We start from the raw sequence: 20,618 nt of genomic DNA, 5'->3' as shown, positions 1-20,618 counted from the left end.
GCAATAGAAAGAAGACTTTTGGAAAATTTTCATTCCGATGGCTTCAAAACTGAGAGACTAGTTTGCGTAGCAACAGACATACAGACGGATTGACGGACATGGCTAAATCGACTCCTTCACAGCGTTGCAAACTTCTGACTGAAATCATTATACCCTCTGCTAGGATATAGTGATATATGAGTAGGTATTTTAAATCTAATCCGTTTCCAAATTTGAATCATATTCTTCTCCATAGAAAAAATCAACTTATTTTTGTGAGTGTATGTATAGCCAAGCCATTTTTATATATTTTTCTTACATTTTTGATTACAGGTTATAGTTACAGCTAAAATGATTGCATTCGAAATTGTTTCCTTTCGTTTACACGGGGTATGCGCATATGTATATATTTTGCTACGAATCTCTTTTAAATAGTAATAGGTTTTTTAATAAGGTTCACATAAATATTTACATGCACATGTGCACATACAATTTTAATAATTATTTATCGCGTTCACGTTTCCAGTTCAGATCCATTTCTAAGGCTCGTCCCAAGCAACCGTCTCCAGCGTCGGAACTCAATCTTGTATCTAATTGAAGAGAGATTATGTCGCACACATCAAATACAATTGCTAATCGGGCGATAATTACAGCAGATACAGATTAATCAGAATATCGATGACAATTACAGCCGAATACAATTAACTCAACGATTAAAACTCAAACAAAGGCAGGCAGAAGCATTTGCGGTGGACAGCGACAATTAACACATGCACCAGCTAATTAACACATCTGCGACAATTTCGAATTGCGTAACAACTAAACACTAAAATAAGATTTAATATCTAACCAGCACCCAGAAGCCCGTGGCGTCATCCCGCCGGAAGTAGCGAGGCCGATTGTCCCTGAAGACGGTGACGGCGGGAAACTGGTTCTCCTGTATAAACCTAATAGTTGCACGCGTCTGAAATGAAAATAGAGTAGTTTGATTACTAATCAATGATTACACAGGGAGTAACAAAATTGGTTTCATGACTTTTTATAACTAAAAGCTCATACATTGATGGGAATAAAATCTTGATAAAATCGTTGTGTCTTATTAGCGAGAGAGCTTCTAACGCTCATAATAAAGACTAGCCAATGTTCCTCATATATCATTAGTTTTAGCCACGCCCCTTCACCAGAACAAGTTTTTGTTTTAATAATTCGATGGTAGACATGCAATACTCATGTCGCCTGATCTCAAAAAAAAAGGGAAATTTAGGAGGCTGTCGAATGGTTGATTTGTTTGGTTTGAATCAGAATATAAGTGCAAGAAATAATTTTTTTCTACTAAAGTTAGGTATTTAAAAGCCAAAACGTATTGACAATTAAAAATTCACACCCTCAAACGCTAACACACCTGAGGCGCAAAGTGAGGCGGCTCCACGTCGGGACTGGAGGACAGGTGCTGCAGAAGAAACTCATCCGTTTGGGATAGCCACAGATCGGCGCCGCGCAGCGGATCATAGTTGAAGGGTCCAATACGAAGCATGCCTAACGAGGAGTCGTATACATCCAGGACCTATATATTTAAATAGATGAAGCATTAGAAAGATGACACTTGGAGATCACGTTTTACTTACCGACTGCGCCCCCATAAAAATGCGAGCATCGCGAAGTTCCCGATCCGGTCCTCGATCCGGAAATGAGGCCGGAAAGATCTCACCAGTCTTGATGTTGACCCCCACACCGTAAATGATCGGGCAGCTGATCTCGCCACGCATCATGGTATTCAGCTCGCCCACGCACGCCTGCGTCAGATCGATCTCAAGCAGGTGATTGTGGAATGATTCTGAAAGATATATAAATAATATTAATAATATTATTGATAAATATGATAACATAAATGCCTTTACACTACAACAAACTGAGACTAAAAAAAGAAATGTTCAAATTTAAAACTTTAACCAAAACTTAAAGAGTAATTTTGGGGCTTATAAATTAGCATAAATACAAATTAAAGTAAAACGATTAAAAATTTTACAAAGCCATGTTAGTAAACAGAGAAACTTTTTTCTAAAAGTTTCTAAAAAGGTTCTGTTTTTCAACCTCAAAAATTAATCTAATATTAATAAAGGCAATATTCGACTTTTCAGTCTTAAATTATTACTATTTGTAATCCCTGCAGCTTTTCAACTCACGCATGATGCTAAAGAAGACGTCCTCGCCGTAGCCCTTGGCATCCCGATAGCCACCAATCAACTGCAACTCGATGCGACCCTCCGGATAGCCGACGGCCAGCTCCTGAACCCGCGACACCATGGTGCACACAGCCTCGTCGACGCCGCTGCCATCGAAGTGAGCGAGAGCCACTGCGCCAGATCCTGCAAGGGAATAAACCAGGTTTAATGAGCCAAACGAAGCTTATTTATGTGGTGAACAAAGGATATTGGGAGACCTACCCGAGTGTCGGACCACGACGATAATACAGGTGGTGGCATCGTCGGCGCCGATGATGTTGACGTGCTTGTCGTGCGGAGCGGAGGCGGCCAGTTCCCGCTGACCCACGTAGAGCAGACCCACCGGACCCACCGACTTGGCCTGGATGGAGTGCAGCTGCTGGGCGTAGTCTCTGTAGACGGGATGCTGCAGGAACAGGCTGTTGGTGTCCATGGGACAGTCGTCCTGCAGCACACCATTCAGCACGAGCACCATTCTGGTCTTGGTCTGTCTTGTCCTTCCTTGGCCCTTTCTCAAGGGTTTCGCTTCGAATTACTTGGAGTTTGTCTCTGGCAAGACAAGTAGCAGGCAACTGTAAGGGGTAGAGAGAACACAGAATGAGTTAGAATCCAATGGAGATGGTACAAACATAAGTAACTATGTCTTCCCTTCTTTTAAAACTTTAACTTCAACAGAAGCAGCAGCATAAAAATCAATTTACGATGCCCGCAACCGCCGCAGATTTGCATGTTTGATAATAATTTCATGCAGCCGAGAGCTGAGAAATATGTTTACACCTCGATCCCTCCTCGGTTGACTCGTAAATTTAACCAGCTCTCGAACAAAAAAGGCAAATAAAAATGTCAAGAGTTGTGGGCCTGCGGCTGATTCGATTCCCTGCGCACCGGTTAACCAACAATGGACACCCTGAAATTGGTTCGCAGAGGCGTGGCTCTGGAGGGGTTCGCGGCTCGTGGCTCTTCGGGAAATCTAATAAAACAATTAGAAGGCCACTCGGGGGGTCATCAATTTACTGAGTGTGATACCCACTGCCCATATGGCCGGCAATTGAGACAAACACCCCAAGTCACAGATGTCACACGAAAGTTAATAACCATTAAGTGGCCGCCACAGCGAATTAACCACCAAATGAACAACAAATTTAATAGAATTTAATAATGCTCAGCACAGCACCCTGTTCCTGAGCTCCGAGTGCAATTGCAATTCGAGCTGAGTCAGCTTTACCAGGCGCGTAATTGAATTATTTACCTACGGATGCTGCCTAGTTTCAATTAAGCGAAATAAAGACAAGTTAAAGTTCAAGTATAAGTGCATATACGACATCGTAAGAGACTCATAAACATAAACGATTACATGGGCAGCAAAAAACAATTGTCAGAGCTAATTCCCGATGCAAAATTCGTTGTCTGCTTGTCAAAAAAACGGAGAAAAAATTATAAATAAATAAACAAAAATGCAAACAAAGCCCCAAAGAATCCCAGCCAGGAACAACACTATTAACTGGGCTCGGGGCGGAAAACAATGGAAAACGTTGGGGAAAAATCAAACAGCAAAACGTGAAGAGCTCGGTCTGGATGCTGGATGGTGGTGGATGGTTCAGGAACCCAGCTAGGATAGCAATTGTTATGCCGGTCTTCGGCCTGCTCTTGCCTGGAAGCAATTTAGCCGCGATCATGCATGAATCTTGATTAGATATTCAACGAGAAATAATTTGAAAATGATGACAGTTGGCGATAGGCGCGCTCCACTCTCGAAGCCAAAGGATGGATGGTCACACTGGCAGAAAAGGAATTCTAAATTTTTTAAGGGTTTTAATAAATATATTAATTACGGTTTTAATATAACATACAACTAAAGCTCCTAAGAATAACGAACTATCCAGAAATAATTTTTCTAAGTTCATTATTATTTTCTCGAGTAAAAGAATTTATGGGCACACTGGCAGAAACGAAATTTAACGGTGTAAATAACTATTTTGGGTAAATTTTTTATTTTAAAATATAACTAAACGAACTATACAAGATATACAAGTATATTAATTTATTTTTAGGTTTCTTTTATGTTTTTTTTTTTAACATTTAATTTGCTGTGCAGTTGAAAAGCAAGGCATTGGAATGAAGCAGGAAAAGGAGCTGCAGAATGCCGGCGATCTATGTAGGTGAGGCAGGATGACCGAGTTTCCCCCAACTGATTCCTAATCAAAGACCCCAAAAAGTTCTGTTGACTCTGGCTGAGCGGGCGGTCTTGCCAGTCAGTTCGTGCCTGGGCTCGAGATTCCCTCCACTTGATAGGCCCGAAAGCCAGAAACCTGAATCCCAAGAAAGCAGAGTCCTCGGCCCCTCGATCACCGTGATCGATGGCAGTGGAACGGATGATGGCTTGGAAAGAAAACGCAGCAAACAAGGCCATCAGAAACGATTCAATTCATTAGGCGGGCGACGAGTCTATTACCAACGACTGACTGACTGACTGACTGGTCCGTGGAACTCGTTACGGTTCTGGCTTATAACAATCACAAATTATGGGTTTGTGGCTGGGCAGCAGGCAAAATGATCTTGTAGATTTAACACTGATAGCCAGTGTCGGGCCGAAACAGGTTCCATTTGTCTACTGGCCGGGCATTCTTGGCCACATGATTGATTGCAATTTTGACGAGTGCAACGGCGGCAGCAACTGCAACTGACAGACTGCAACAGCTACAACTGCTACTTTTCGTCTGTGGTTCTGTTCTGTTCTGGCCAAGTAATTTACACCCCAGCCTCTGCTTTCCAGCTCATCTGTCCAACTGTCGGAACACGCTGGCCGCACATTTGGAATTCTTTTGGCCAGGCAGGCAGCCCTTTTACACGACACAATTGTCAACACGAGAGCGCGAACAAATTTCAGCCAAAATACGAGCTACATCACAACCGGTTTTCTTGGCCGAAAATTCCGGCAAAAATGAAGAAATTGCAGGCGGGAAACTAAAGCCACCACCAACTTGTATTGTGACAGGGGAAAAGGTGACGGAGGAGGAGGAATCGGAATCAAAGCGACTTGGATCTGGCCAAATCTGAGTCTCCAGTGGAGGGCCTTCTTCCGGGTTCGTGATTTTCCTTTTGTTGCTGCTCCAACAGCAGCAGCACTGTTGCAGTTGTCATTGTTTTCCACACATTTCATGGCCAGCATGCGGAAATATTGTAAAATTAATTTCAATCGTTTGTTAATCGAAAGATAACTCTATACAGACAGCGGATTCTTCTCTCCGCCGATCTCCTTCCATTACCCCGCCATTTAATGCCGCTCTGACAATTTAATTTGGCCCAGCTGCAGTGGATTGTTTTGGCCCTGGTCCAAGACCAGGTCCAAACGTGACTGCCAATTGACTTCCACACAATTTCGCTTTGGCACGCAAATATCGTGAGGCCGGCTACCTTCCGAGCTGGGCTCCCCCAGAAATGGTCACCAATGAAAAACCCCCCAAAAAACAAAAAAGAAAATCGAAAGTTTACATTGAGTGGAAGCTGGGCTTCGTGTTCCTCCCTGGCGGTTACAACTTTCTGGGATGCCAAAATCAGTTGAAAGAAATAACAACAACCGGAGGAACAGACTGAATTGAAGTTGACATTTCTGGCCATGTTTTTCGTGTCGTTTTTTGTATTCCTTTTTTTATTTTTGGTCTAGACCGCGACTTGGTTGTAGAAGATGCCAGTACATGTAGGGCTAGGCAAAGCCAAAGCCAAAGCCAAAAATCCAAAGTCTAAAGTCGGAGATTTCCTGAATAGCTCTAATTAGAATTGCCGATCGTCGTGCTCCCCGTGGCTCAATGTGCTCGAATCAGCAATTCAATTCTATAATTTCATTTCATCCAGATAATGATTAATGATGATAGGTTCATTATACGCGTACTGTCATCGCCTCATTCAATTAGAAGTGCAGTAAAATAACTGGAAGTTATGACTTGGTACTTGGCTGTCGATCACTCAATAGTTGGATCGCAAAGGGGAGTGTCAGCTATAGAAAGTTGACAATAGATATGTATATGTACATTCGAATAGATAATTAAAAGAAAGCACCAATATGGAGTATAAATGTTTTAGGACAGACAAAACTAAACCTTTTTATATTACCTTTAATCAACTACAAATATTTTAATTTTTTTTGTAATAACTACCGATACCTCAAATATTGTTTATATATTTGTTTATATCATTAAAAGGTTTACCAAATGTCCTTAAGCTTTTAGAATTATTTTGTCCAATTTCAAGTTAAAAACCCACAAGGTTCAAAGTATATAAAATGGTAGTGATATTTACTGAACATTATTTATCCTTGAAAGTTTTATTCGTTCATATACTCCTATCCTTAGATTTAGGTCATTAACCTTTTAATCGCCTAATATATTTTCTTTAGATTTTCTAAGATATAATTTAATGGCATGATAAAAGTGCGATTTATGAAATAAAGATCCCACCATAGATTTCCATTCGCGGATGATGTCACATAAACTCTCAGGATAAGACCCCTGTTTAGTACGTTACTTGGACTCCCAGAATAAATCACCTATTTAGTGCCAATTGAATTGCACAATTTCCCAGAGTCGGCCGAAAAGGAAATCCATTTTCACACAGCAGTTAGGCCCAAGAAAGGCGAATTCTCACTAAGTCTCTTGTCCCATTACTAAGTTAGGATCGTCTGCTGTTGTTGCTGTCGTGTAGTATCTGCTAAGTTGCCGCTGTCTCTGCTATTTTTTTTGGTTTCTTTTTTTACCGAATGCCTCCTCAGCCAGCTGGTTGTTTTTCCTTATTTTGTTTTTATGGCTGCACCCAAAAAAAAATGATCATAGAAAGTAAACTATTTCTACATTAAAAGTAAACTATTGAGTGTCAAAAATTTCTCGATACTCTGAGTATTAAACTAATGGACTTCGAAAGTATAAAAATGAAACTTTCGAAGTTGTCAAGTTTAAACTAACGAGTATACAGTTTATACTCACTCAGTGTACTGAAATTCAGGCTGCTAGTTTATTTTGTATACTATTTAGTATAATGCCAGTATAAATATTATACCCCCCGTATTAAAGAGACAAAATTTAAAAAATGTTGTTTTGTACTTTTCATATATTATAAAACATATTTTTTACATTTTTATAAATTACTGAAGGTAATTTTTAATTTAACAAATAATATAAATACAATACATGTACAAAATATGTACGTATGTATGCATATTTGGGCAAATGCCGTTTTACCGCTTATGTCGCTGATCATCTCCAGAGTGCACGCCGTCCAGATGAATAACAAATCTTGGTCGAGGACGCTGATATTGAAGTTAACATTGCGCTGGCCGCGGTCAGAAAAAATGCAAGCCAATTGCAAGATCCTTAGTTTCCCGGCATCTGGAGCGCAACTCAAGGTGGTGTCCGTAAAAAGAAAAGAATTTACTCATTAGTTATGCACTAAGACACAATTTAAATGTACTTACATTTCAAATAAGCCCAAAATAAGCAAATATTAAAATTTTCACAAGTAATTTTCACAAACAAACCTTAAACAGACCGCAGCGTCGTTTACAAAATACACTAATGTAAAACCCTTAAAATACTAACGCGTCCGAATAGCATTAAAAAGCGGTAACACTTTTTCTGTTCGAAATGTCCAGGTTCCAAACCAGAGCATCCTGGCTTCACACCAGGAACGAAAACCGAAAACTTCGGTATAGAAATTAAACTCAGGACATAAACTTAACACTATTTAGTCTTAACTTAACACTATTGAGTCTGCTCCTTACATTATTTAGTTTTAAATTAATACTGACAGTTTGATACTAGCTGTAGTATACTTTTAATACAACGCGTATTAACTGTAAACTTTCGGATTTTTTTTTGGGTGTGCTTATGCAAATGCAAATGCGACTGAGGAGCGGAGTGTGCGTAAACGTTTGCGCCTTTTGTTCACATGGATGTGGATGTGGATGGGGTCCGCCGATTCCGAAAGCGTTGCGCTGCCGTCATGTCCAGTAATTAGCATAGCACACAGTCCCAAACGCAGTCGTTTTCTTTAGGTTTTTTGTTTTGCTGATATTGTTGCTGTTGCTGCTGCTTGACAACCGCGGCACTTTGTTTATCCTCTCCTCCGCAGTTGCACTCGTCAAACAAACCCGCCGTCGGTTTGCATTAGCTGAAACCAAAGTCTGACTTACTCTAACTAAGCTAAACTCGTTTGGGTTTTATGGACTGCGCTTTACGTACTGCTAAATAAACTGAAAATTTCTCGGAATGTCACTGGACTTTTGATATGTAGATTAATCTTAAGCAATGGAGAATTTTACAAGGAATTAACAGAAATATTAGGGATTTTATTTTAGCAGTAGATGTAAATTTTAATATTTATTTTTTGGAAAAAGATTGTGTTTTTTATTCAATAAAAATTTTAGGAATAAATATTTTAAATGTTTTACATTTTAAAGCAATTTTACAAGACATTTAATTAATCCCTTTCCATACCATATTAACTAATTAGGTAGGTTTTCGCGTTTAGCACCTCATAAGTATTCTAAAAAATTCCTGAAATTTGTGATCATGGATTGCCTGTTGCATTTGCGTTCGTTTTCCTGTCAGATGCGCCGCCAGCGTAGAATATTTGCTAGCGCAATTGGACATGTTTTCCGTGGGCTTATTTCTGTTTTTATGGCCAAAACACACACCGACATTTATACTAAACAACTGCAGCAGCAGAAAACGACAAAAATCCACAGCAGTCGGCTGGCATTTACAACATGCCTACAACGTGGTAATGGTAATGGCAGCCCAACTCCTGCACCACCGCCGAATCACTTGAAAAAAATGTAAGGAAACATGAATTAAAGCTTTCCCTATTTAAAATGAAGTGCAACATTAATTATTATAAAAAAAAGTTTATTTGAAAAAAATAAATTTCAGAAATTGAGTGAATAAAAAACAAAAAACCATGCTCAAAATATTTTTTTTATATATTTTTTAAAATGTATTTTAAAAACATTTCACAAAAACTTAATAACTGCTTCAGGATAACATCACCAAACAATAATTTTTCCCCAAGTATTTTTGCTCACTTTAATTAAATTCAAGTATGTTTTTAATTTTTTTTTAAGCAGCAGTCAAACGATCAAGTCTTTTTAACGGACAAGTAAAAAAAAGGAGAAAATAAATAATTTCCCTTAAAAATATAAACAGGACAATTCAGGATTAATGTATTTAAAATATTTTATCGACCTATCGCCGTCTTAGTTTTTTCAGTGCTCTGCACCACTGAGGCGGCACGTTGGTCCCGTCTTGGAATACCAAATTTCATAGCGGTACACTGCTAAATATTTTGCAGCAACAAGCAACTGCAACCACAACAACTGCAACAACTGACTACGTGCGGGGGCGGAGGTTTGTTTTTATAGACGCCCAACCGCCCAATCGGCCCTCCCCCTTCGGCTCGGTGGTTTATAGTATATGTGGTATGTGTGTACGGACTACGTACCACCGGTTTGATCTTGGGCATTCATTCCGCATGCGGCACTATAATTTATAACAACTGCTGAAGGCGCTCGCCGAATGTGCGACTCTTGCAGCTCCTCGGCTCCATCTATCCAACTCTTCTCGGCTCTTGTCTCCAACTCTTTTATTTTCTTTTTCTTTCTTTTTTTCTCCTTTATTTTATTTTCTTCTCTGCCCGGCATACGCGCTGCGTTCATCCTTTGTGGCCAGAAATTGCAGCTCATTGTTTGGCTTGCCTTTGGTATACCCTTAAAAACGAAGAGGTTTTCATTCTGAACCAATTTTTGTTGTCATATTTTTTAAATTTTTATGTTTTTTGGGGTTTTTTATTAATTATTTTAAATACTCATTTTTTACAGTTCCTTGACCTTTTTTAGTCATTATTTTTTGATTAAACAATATGTCGATCTTGTGATGATGAACAATATTTTTATTGAATAATTATTATAATCAACATAAAATCTAATATTTTTAACAGTGGCATTCTTTTTGAACTCCGAAATTCCTTTAATTTTTTACCCGAGGGGGGGTAAGATATTACCCATATCACCCCCCGTGGATCTGCGCATGATTTTCAAGCACTTTTAATCAGAAATTTAAAAAAAATGTTTTCTGAAAATATTTTACGAAATCCGAAGGATCAAGGAAAGTATTTTTCTCGTAACTTCTTAAGTATTATCATTTAACCATTTACTTCTGGTGTTTTCTAGGGTATTACAATTGCGCTCTAAGATTTGTCACTCCTCGATTTTGTGGACTGGAGTGGCAGGCACGCCTCTATCTGCAATGTGCGATCTATTGCGACGGGCGCTTTCCTTTGAGCGGGGCAACTTGCCCTGCGATGACTGTGAAGCTGGCTGGGATTGCATGGGATTGGATGGCTGGTCTCCTGAATGCAGAATGGAGCAGTGTGAGCTGGGATGTGCCAGGGAGCATCTAATGGCCGGCGGACGCAGCTCCATTTCACCTGAGATTGATAGCAGTTGACGTCGTAGCGGCTGGCTATTCGGCTTGGTTTCGTTTTGAAAGCCTTTGTACTCCTATAGGAACCTTTATGATTCGGCCAGGTGAAATATATATTTCAGCCCGGCGCGATGGGATCTGAATAGATTTTCTTCGACGCTGCTGCCCGGTGTGTCTCCCCGGCTTGATTTATAGGAAGCGATTGTGCATTTTGCAAATTACGATGTCTCGGGAGCTCTGAGGATTATTCGGTGCCCGGGATTATTAATACCTGAATGCAGGCAGAGCGGCCAGCAATAACAACATCATCATCGTCGGCTCTTTGGCCTCCAACTCCTCCTTGCTCCTTCCGCTGATTGAATCTTTTATGTGTGGATTTAGGAGCCATCAGCGGCAGGAGCAGCAGAGGCGGCAGACGGACCCGGAGTTGAAATTAAATATTTATTAAATCGACAGCACACACACAATAGCATATAAATCAGCTTAAAAACTATTCAATGAATATTCCAATCAATAGACCATCGCACACAAACTGGAATTAGAGGTGGGTGATGCTGTTGTCGAAGCTTTAGAAAATCTCTGACCCCTGACAACGTCCAAGGAGGAAATTAAAATGTTGGGCAAATGAGATGGCTGCGACTCAGAGATAGATTAGTGAGAATAGCAATTTCAATAGATCGCATCCTTACAAATAGAAAGCTTTGTACTGGAAATATATGTTGGCACTAATAAATAATATTAAATTTAATCCTAAGCAAAAATAGATATGTAACAAATTAAGATAAGCTAAAAAAAAAAATTCATTTAACATAACTTTTTGGACATTTTTTGGATGAAAATAATAATTTTCAAGTTTTTAAAAAAGTTTACAAAAAGTTTACATTTTTAGGCCCCATATTCAATTTAAAAAAACGCCTTACAAAACAAATAACTTCGTATAAAAAATAGTCGAGTTTATTTTCATATACATTTGTTTGTTTTGGACGACTTGTTGGGTAGGTTGAATACTGGGCATTATCTTACTAACTTGCACTCATAGAATGAATATTCAAATAGTTTTAAATAGTACTGATGGAAATAAAGTTCTGATTTTAAGAGTAAATGACCTATTTTTCCATGTGTAAAATTCATCCCCTTTTCCCAGGCTCTGTAAGGACATGCCCAGCTGATGCAACCTTTCAACTTCTGTCGAGAATCTATTGCAGCAATTATGTCCTTTTCTTGTAAGGACCTCTGACGAGTGACCGGCAGACAAGTTGGGGCCAAAAAGGGAGTCGAAGGCAGCCCAAGTCATTGTCCTCGGGTTACACTGACCAATTTCGAAAAGTACAAATTGAGCTGCACTCACCTGGCTGCCATGGGGGTTAGGCATCGGCCAGCCGAGAGTTAGTTTAATTAATTCAGCATCGAAGGCTGTAAACAAGCTTCGGCCAACAGGCTTCGGCCGTCTTTGACAGCTTACTTGAAAGAGGTGTACAGGCACTTGTCGTCAGTCAGTCGAGCGCTTTTTCGGCCCCCGTCTCAGGAAAATCACACACAAACTGAAAGAACTTTAACCCTTGACTCGGAGGAGCCGGCTGCTGGGAGAGTCCCCTATTAAGTTGTGAAGTTGCCTTCAATTAGCGCTTTGGACACAGATATTAGTTGGAAAAACAGTTACTCCAATTTTTAATGGCATCTTTTTTGGAACATTAAATGTAACAGAGAGAGAGTTTGGTCTTCGCTGTTTGGTGTTAGTGGTGTTAGCACATCTATATATCTTTGGAGTCTGTCGGTCGCCATAAAAGATCTTCGGGAGAAAAACTAATTACACAAGTCGTAAAATTTTAACAAACCTAAAAGGCAACCCAAATGAGATGTTCCGACATCTGACTGAAGTGTACGGAGTAAATCTGACTCATGCTGTCTATATACATGTTGCTTATCGGTAAACTATCAATATTTTTAAAATATCAATGGAATTTTAATAGATTAAAGATTGTACGAAAAAAAGAAAAATATTGCAAATTAGAGATTGTAGCACAATTTTAAATTTGTAGTGGTTTTTTTAATCGAGACTTGCGTTTGGTGGTACATATTTTTATATTTACTTAAAAGTACTTATATTTCATCGCCACAAAATTAATTATTTAGCAGTTAATTCGTTTTTTAGAATCTAAATAAAATATTTTAATTTTTGCCACTTATCAACGCAGGGCCTAGTTGTTTTTTATATTTATTAAGTGTCGGGGCTTTCCTATCAGCGAATAAAATTAATATAAATAATTTTGAATAAATAAAAACAGAAAGGTTTATAACAAATTCTTGTTATTCCTTAGTCAACCAAAACAATATTTAAATGGGTTTATATACGGGTATTAAGATTAATCTATTTTTGTTGAGCTATTCTATATTTATATTAAATAACCAACCACATTGTAGTCGGCTATCAGTTTTAAACTAAACGAACCCATTTGTGTACTTGTTCTTTGCTTTTTTCCTCTCATCGATGAAGATAGCCAGCGTACAATTATTTTTAGACCAGCTAATATTGATCATCTAGCCGGGCTTGATTGATCGCCAGGGATAGCGGAGTCGCAGACTCCTTTACCCAAAGACCATGATCATCGATTGCACTGGCGATCGATCCATTGGCCGGCGAAATAAATTGTTGCTACACGTATAAGACATCGTGTACGACAAGTTAAGACAACGATCTGCTCGCCTCTGCGGCTTCAGACTGAGTCTTGGCCAAGAGCCTGGGTTCTGGCCAAAGATTTAGGCCCAGCGATCCGCATCATGTGGCGTTGGCCGCTGCAGGATTGCCAGCCCCGAGATCTGCACACCGAAGATCTCCCTCCTCCTTAGGCTGCGTGGACACTATTGCGCAGTGTGTCTATATCATTAATTAATTTAATCACTCGAACATGATTTCGCTGTGCGCCTGTCCGCTGCCAGTTGTTCTCACAAAAGTTATTAATTTCGAGGGGAAAAAGGGATCGATAGCCGGGAAAACCCGGCGGGAAAATCGAAGATAAGGCATTAGGATCGCGCTGTGAATGAAGCCATACAATATTGATCTCTGATGCATATGACTGAATAATCATCGTCGCCGGCTTATCAGCTCCTCGCAGCTCGGATCCCATCCCCTAGCAGCGTCCCATAAATATTAACGATCGGGCAATGCGATGCGAGATAAGGAGGAATTTTTTTTTGGAGAGTGTCTATTCCAAAACTGGGAATTCGAGTATAGCAGCGGATGGGCCTCAAGATAGATTCCACTCACTTTCGTTGGTTTATATAAATTGTTTTTGTATTTGAGGGGTGATTTAACCTAAAAAGTCGTTCTAAAAAGGATTATCTTCTGGAACTTATAAATCCTTGAAATAGCTATTGTCACTACTTTTCATATAAATCTTTACGTACCATAGACCCTTTTTTTTTTCTTGCCAAAGACATTTTTAGTTATACTATATGGTTTATCATTTGATCTGGTAGAACTTACGTTGAATTAAAAATTCTCACAGTGCTTTTAGAGATTTCATATAGTTCTCCAAATATATATAAATGGTATATCTTTAAAAACCAGTGGCTACAAAGTATTTTTCGGGTTTAAAGGGTTAAATTGGGCATAAATTTCTAGAACTTACTTTAATTTCTTATATTTCACGGCACTTAATAGGATACTTTTAGGTTTTCTAGTAATCGAGTTCACTTAAGGATTGTTATTTTCACAGTTTTTCACCAAGCCGTCGGCATTTCTTTAAAACTTTTTTGTAAAAACTCGTTTTTAAAACTTGTGTTTTAAAATATCTGTTAGTTTTAAATATCCCTTGGTTTTCAGATACAATTTTTTGGTCTGGAACTGCGAGTGCGCTGAAGTATCCGCGAGACGACGACACGCAAACCGGAATGAGACTCAAAAGCAACTGAGCAAAAAGTCCAAGTCGAAGTCGACTGGCGAATGGAGGGCCCAAAAGACACTCGGCGAGAATAAAAGAGCAGCGCCAGCGCCAAAGCCTTTGGAACCGTTTCCAGTTGAGCGTGCGTTGGGCAGAAAGGGAGCGCATGCTTGCTGCCGGTAATCTAATTGGACCCCTCGTTGAGTCGCGCTCTCTGGAGCTGAGCCTCTCCCTCTCCCGACTTGGAGCCTCTCTCCCTCTGCCTGGCTCTCTCTCTCCTGGGGAGGTGCGAGCAGGACGGCGGATGGAGCAACACGTGTTCTTATCAGTCGGTCATTGAGTGGCTTTCAAATGAGTAATCCCAGTTTGATAGCCTTTGAGTGGAGTGGTTACTGTTCGAGTTTTGGCTTAATTTCATTAGATGCCGGTCCACTATCGCTCGGTTTGGTAAGTGGTCACTCGTTCGCTTGGGGTTGCACTTCTTTTGCTCTTCTAATTGGTCAGTGGCCAGCGCTTTATGTACAGCAAATGCAGTTGGGATTGCCCCTATCTCTGCCTGGATTTAATAAAAGTAAAGTACAAAGGGTTTTTTGTTGGAAATTATGAATTATGCCAGTCTGAAGCCATTCATAAAAATTGAACTAATTTAGGCGTGTCAATTTTCCATTAATCCGTAAAATAACTTATGGTCAACGTAAAAATTACATTTCTTATCTTGAGTCGAATCTACTTATTGTTGTTGCTTGTATTTTATTATCTAACGAAATCTCTAGATTAAAATATTAAATAAATAATTTACTATTTATAAGAAGGCGTAAGAACTAACCAAGGAATGGATATACATATCTAACAATTGTTCTTCCAGGGATTAAATCTATACTATTTACATAGATGTGAACAACATTAACTATGAATGCTTTTAATTAGTTTTTTTAATTCCAATACTTCGTATACCTACTTTTAAATAAATAAAAAAAAATAAAGCGTGATAGGGGAACGTTTTTTTTCCGAATTGACTTATCCACCAATTTTATTATACAAATATATTTCCCTTTTTGTAAAAGTACTAAAGAAATGTAATCTTCAAACTTTATTTGTTTGGCTTGAGAAATGAATTTTCTGGTAATAAAATAGGATACTAATATATAGTATCAAATACTCAAAGGTATATTTAACTTATTCTTTGGAAACTAGAGCACAAAGTGCAGCCCTCCATCACTCGTATTCTCTTCTCCCTCTTACTCAATTTTCCCAACTTTTTACCCCAAAATGCAACCTTTTCAACCTCCTACCTCCCCTCCTTTATCAAATAGCCACTTCATCCCGAAGTTGGCTCAAAAGCCATTACGCACCGCTGTGAGATTGTAATCTAAGCTCTCGTTATTGGAGCAGGCAGGGATTTAATTAGACAAATGTCCCACAATTTGTAATGTCATTTTTCTCAGCAGTTGCGGAAAATCCGAATGTAAAACTTTTTGGTGTTGAAAATGCAAAAGGTGAACGAAGATGTGGTTGGGAGGGCGGGCAGAGGGGCGGCAGATAGCACCCGAAGTAAGAAGAAAATATGTCTAATTTTGCACCATGTGGACAGTGGTCATTATTTTGGTCCGATGATGGACACAGGGGCGTTTCGAGGGGGTTTTACAGGTACCAGAAATCTTTGCCAAGCCACCATACCGCCCTCTCTTTCGCACCCCGTAGCCACGTCTCTTTCTGCGAGTGTGTGTGTGAAACGGCATGGGGTCCCTCGACAAAAAATGAGATTTGCTGACCGGTGGTCATTAAAGCACATTTACAATGAGCCAAGCCATGTTGGCTTGTGGCTAACACGGTCTTAGCCATCCCACAGCCATGCAAAATGACCAGAGACAAGCGATCAAATCGATGCCGAAATTAATTTATCTTGGCACTGGCTACCAAAATTTGACAAATTGCAAATGTATTTGAAATTGACTGCAGTGGTTAGATCAAGGGGTTTGGCGACGGGGGAAGTTTATCACAGGGGCTACGTTATAAATTGAACAAGCTGCTGGTCGAGATAGTTGATTAAATTTACATTCGACTTTTGCAATATCTGATCATTTTAATTATGTTGTTTAATCATTGGGGATTTTAGTATTCAAGTTTTAAGTAACCAGTTTTTTGGAATTTATAGGTAATATTATTATTCCTTCACTTTTCACATCTTTAAAATTATGGTCCTTCGTGTTGTAACCATTGGGATTAAAGTTCAAAGGTCGTTTTACTGTTAAGTTTACAAACAATTCTAACAATTTCTAAATTTAAAAAATATTTTAAAAACTTTATGTTAATGTTTTCCCCATACCATACCATAGTTTTCATCTTTATTTTTTTTAAATTCCCTAACATAAGGGAGACCCAGTCAATTAATCTTATCAAGTTGTGAACTCTGTAAGATTTCCCTGGCAATTGTCTAGCCTGAGGGCCTGACCAAACACAACCCAGTGGAGCAGCACCCATTCCTCTCGGCATCCCGCTCCAGAAAACCCCACCCACCATCTACGCAGTTGATTGCACTAATTGGCAATGAGCGTGACGATCGCTGGCGATGGACATCGACAACTGGACAACGATGATGAGGAGCTGGATGAGACAATGAGACAAGATTTTCATTCATAAAACACTCGCTGAGTGGACCGGAAGTTCTTATTTGATTGCAAATTGTGATAGGTTCAAAGAAAGGGTAAGCTAAAGTATATCAACAAAATCTTTCTGGTTTAAATGTTATAAATATAGAATTTTATTTATCTTGACTGTTTAATTTGGAAATTTAAATACAAGGTGGTAGAAGCTATTCAAAACACAATTGTGAAACTCATTCTAAAATTTTTACAAATTTGTGCTTAAAACCTTTACTATTGTTTGATTTTTAATAGTAGCTGAAGATGGGTAAACATATTATATGCGTTCTTCTAATTTTATTTAATTTTTAAACTGTATTCTTAAGTTTAAAGAATTCTTATTAGAATACAATAATTTTAGTGATAAGATAGAGTATACCCACATCCGGCTTTTAAGAATACCTCTTCCTCTTTTCTTTTCTATGCCAGCAGTCGCCCAAGTTCAATAGTGTTAATTAAAGCAAAAGCCTTAATTATTGTTATTTGTTTGTTTGTTTTACCCGTCACAGGGGAAGTATTTCCGCCAGGAGTGAGCTAATCCGGACCCACAGCTGCCCGTTGTTCGCCTTGCTCACCGTTCGGGATCGCATTTCCCTGGCCAAAGAGAGTTCAGGGTTCAAATGCAGGCAGAAATATGTAAATGCAGGGCGCTTGCGTGGAGCGATAAAAACAAATCGAAAAGGGAACCCACTGCTAACCGATTTCCACTTCAATTTCGAGCCGGGTCATAAACTTGCCGGCATATTGGAGGAGTTCTGGGCATTGGGTATGGGAATGGAAATGGGAATGGGTCACGAGCTTGGCGGAGCAAGCTAAATGCTTGTTAAAGGGCGGGATCCCAATTGTTGCTGTTGTGTGCGGTTGGTTCGTGGCAACCACAAAAACAAATCAGCCGGAGAATGAAGCCCGGCAATTGGGGAAATTCGATTTGCAATTTTTGTGCTAACGCCGGAGGATCCGCGCCCCGAGAGCTGCTGGGTTGAGCAAACAATTTAGAATGAAGTGCAATCGGGAGTCAGAAAGTTGATTTGCAATTTCATGGCAGCGGCAATTTGCACCTCATCATCATCATTATCCAGCCTGATTTTCTTGTTGCGGGTGATGATCTTTCAATCGTTCAATCAGGCGGTCCAGCGAGGCGAGGCACGTGCAGGTTGCAACCTGCAATGGGTAAGCCGTAACCCGTAACCTCTATCCGAAGATGTGCAACGATCCTCAGGATGTCCCACATATTTCTCGCTATCTACCGACAGAAACAAACTATTCGTATCATTTTGGAATTTCGCCGGCTATCGTGGCCGCAGCTGGGCAAACCAGGAAGTCTGCCTGCAACAAGTTGCCGCAGCAAGGAGAAAAATTTCGCTAGATAAATAATGCATATCTCACGCACTAGCTTCGCGGACCAAAGTTGAATTAAGGCTCTTTTGTACAGAGAGAGAAAAAAGGTTGCTATCTGTTAAAAAAGTATTATAATAGTTCCAATAATTGACATATTATACAGAGAAAAAAGTACAAGACACAATTTTGTATATTCTAGTTTAATATTTTAAAATGTTGATCTAGTAACTGTATTTATATATTTATTGTATCTTGCTATAAAAGATACTAATAAATAAAAATTAAAAAGAATTTAATATCGGTATATCGAAAAAATGACCAAGATTTGGTGACATTTTTCTCGGTGCATCTGATGTTGCTGCTTTCGGCCGTTTAATGAAGGCCTAGATCCGATGCCTGGCCATAATAAGCGATGGCCAACAATGAAATCTTTGGCTCCAGCGCAGGCCAATTTATGCGATGGCTTGCAGTCTGGCTTTCTGGCTGGTTTTTATTTAGCTTTTCCGTTTTTCTCCTTTTCAGCTCCCTTCTCGTGGCTGCGTGTTTCGATTTGGCGCGATTGCTTGGTTTAATTTAAGCCCTGAGCTTGCAGCCGCGCCGAAAAGATTCATTAATGTTTGATTTTAGGTGCTTTCCTATTTACTTTTTCCCAAGATCAAGCGAGATTTACGCCAAATTGCCAGTGCCCAGAGCTTGGGCGAAGCATCCGCTGCTGCTGTCCCGCCATCTCCTCAATCTCTTTCATTCCTCCCCCGACTTTTATTTTTACCGTTTCTGATGCCTCCTTGATAGACAGTGCGGCCCAATTGCAAAATTGGTTCATTAAATGCAATTGTTTGCTTAGTGGGATTGAAGTAAGCCCAGGTAGAGATAAACATCCCTGTTCTAGTTTTCGATTCTCATGAAATTAGGTGAAATCGAAAATAAGACACTTTTCTATTTCGTTCAAGTTATTTGGAAAATAACTTTATTTAGGGGAATTGAAATACCTTCTTTTTTTGGTAATTCGTGTTAAGCATTAATGAGATTGTTTAAATTACAACATCTTAATTTTAAAGTATAAGGCTTTTAAAACGTACATACAAAAGTCATCATAACAATGAAGAATATGGAAAGCGACCGTTATGGTAAAACTTAAAAAGTAAATCTATTTTCAAAAGAGTTGGGGAGTTTGAAAGCTACCGTAACTTTGGAAATCGGTTATCATATCAAATGGCTAATGTAGGAACAATATTTGCCTATATTAAGAATACGTCCGAAGGAAATTTCCGTTTTAGAAAAAGTTTAGGGCATAATTCAAAACAAATTCTTTTAATAGTAATATTTTTAACATTTTAACAACAATTGACATGAAAAGTTTTAAGTCTCTAAATCGTTTATCATTATTTACTAGTCCATCACAAGGCGTGAAAATTTGAAATGGATTATGAGGTTTCTTAAGTTCCAACCGGTTTTTAGAAGCGCCCTCAAATACGACATCCCTCTGATCAAACTCCGCGTTAAATTAGTGTTTAAACATGAACAAATTGCACCCACATGGAGAGACGAGTAGCACAAATAATAATTCGATAATGACCAGGAAAAGTCGCGTGGAGTGGGAAAACCACGCGATGAACTGACCGCATAAGAGTGCGGGAAAATGTTATAAGGAGGCGGAACATTTGCCCCGCTTATTGAGAACATTATTTATTACTTTTCCACAAATTAATATGACTAGGCAATCATTAAGCATTTGTTAATGAGACGGCCAAAACCCCATTGGCCGCCCTTTGTTATTGTTTGCACAAACATATGATTCCGGGTAGAAATCCATAGTCACTCACATTTACATAGCACCAAATGGTTCCTTGATCGTTGCACTTTTTGTAATCCTTTAAAATTCACAGTTAAAGCTCATAGTTTATTCGTTTTGGCTAATTTTTACTTGCTAGCGCAGCAATTTGTTGTTTATTTTTGCACTATTCGCCCACTTAAGTATGACCGTTTACAGGTACCACCAAAATACCACCTGAAGTAGCTTTGGCGAAAAGATACCAAACAGCTGTTGGATGTACAGTGGTTCGAAAGTATTTTATAATTTTTATAATA

The 20,618-nt window shown here is 39.2% G+C and overlaps 1 protein-coding gene and 1 long non-coding RNA gene across 4 annotated transcripts; both read right to left on the bottom strand.

The window, feature by feature from the left end:
* Window positions 1–246: 246 nt before the first annotated feature.
* Ntan1 (N-terminal amidohydrolase 1) lies at window positions 247–20,510 on the bottom strand. 3 transcript variants are annotated; one of them, XR_011418078.1, is made up of 7 exons: window positions 20,354–20,510; window positions 2,424–2,773; window positions 2,163–2,345; window positions 1,605–1,813; window positions 1,382–1,543; window positions 631–943; window positions 247–569 (listed from the first exon to the last, which is right to left on the bottom strand). XR_011418078.1 is itself a non-coding variant. In XM_070213549.1 (7 exons), exons 2-7 carry the CDS (start codon window positions 2,674–2,676, stop codon window positions 763–765), a joined length of 930 nt encoding a protein of 309 aa, XP_070069650.1. In that variant the 5' UTR covers window positions 2,677–2,773; window positions 20,354–20,510; the 3' UTR covers window positions 247–762. The 3 variants fall into 3 exon arrangements, 2 of the variants coding, with proteins under 2 accessions (XP_070069650.1, XP_017013882.1); XM_070213549.1 differs by having other exon boundaries at window positions 247–771; window positions 830–943; XM_017158393.3 differs by having other exon boundaries at window positions 830–943.
* On the bottom strand, window positions 7,284–8,049 carry LOC138912572 (uncharacterized). The gene is made up of 2 exons (XR_011418118.1): window positions 7,666–8,049; window positions 7,284–7,579 (listed from the first exon to the last, which is right to left on the bottom strand). It is a non-coding gene; the product is annotated as an uncharacterized lncRNA (long non-coding RNA).
* Window positions 20,511–20,618: the final 108 nt, after the last annotated feature.

This window comes from Drosophila takahashii, chromosome 2R, assembly GCF_030179915.1.
Source record: "Drosophila takahashii strain IR98-3 E-12201 chromosome 2R, DtakHiC1v2, whole genome shotgun sequence".
NCBI lineage: Eukaryota > Metazoa > Arthropoda > Insecta > Diptera > Drosophilidae > Drosophila > Drosophila takahashii.
Note: the sequence above shows the minus strand (reverse complement) of the source record. Positions and strands in the feature narration are given on the sequence as shown.

Bases quoted from the DNA above. Each gene is read 5' to 3' on its own strand.
- Ntan1 (XM_017158393.3), bottom strand. From the start codon at position 2,676: ATGGTGCTCGTGCTGAATGGTGTGCTGCAGGACGACTGTCCCATGGAC. The intron at 1,814-2,162 runs GTGAGTTGAAAA...TATATCTTTCAG, and splicing joins CGTCTTCTTTAGCATCATGC to AATCATTCCACAATCACCTG. The intron at 1,544-1,604 runs GTAAGTAAAACG...TTAAATATATAG, and splicing joins TTTTTATGGGGGCGCAGTCG to GTCCTGGATGTATACGACTC.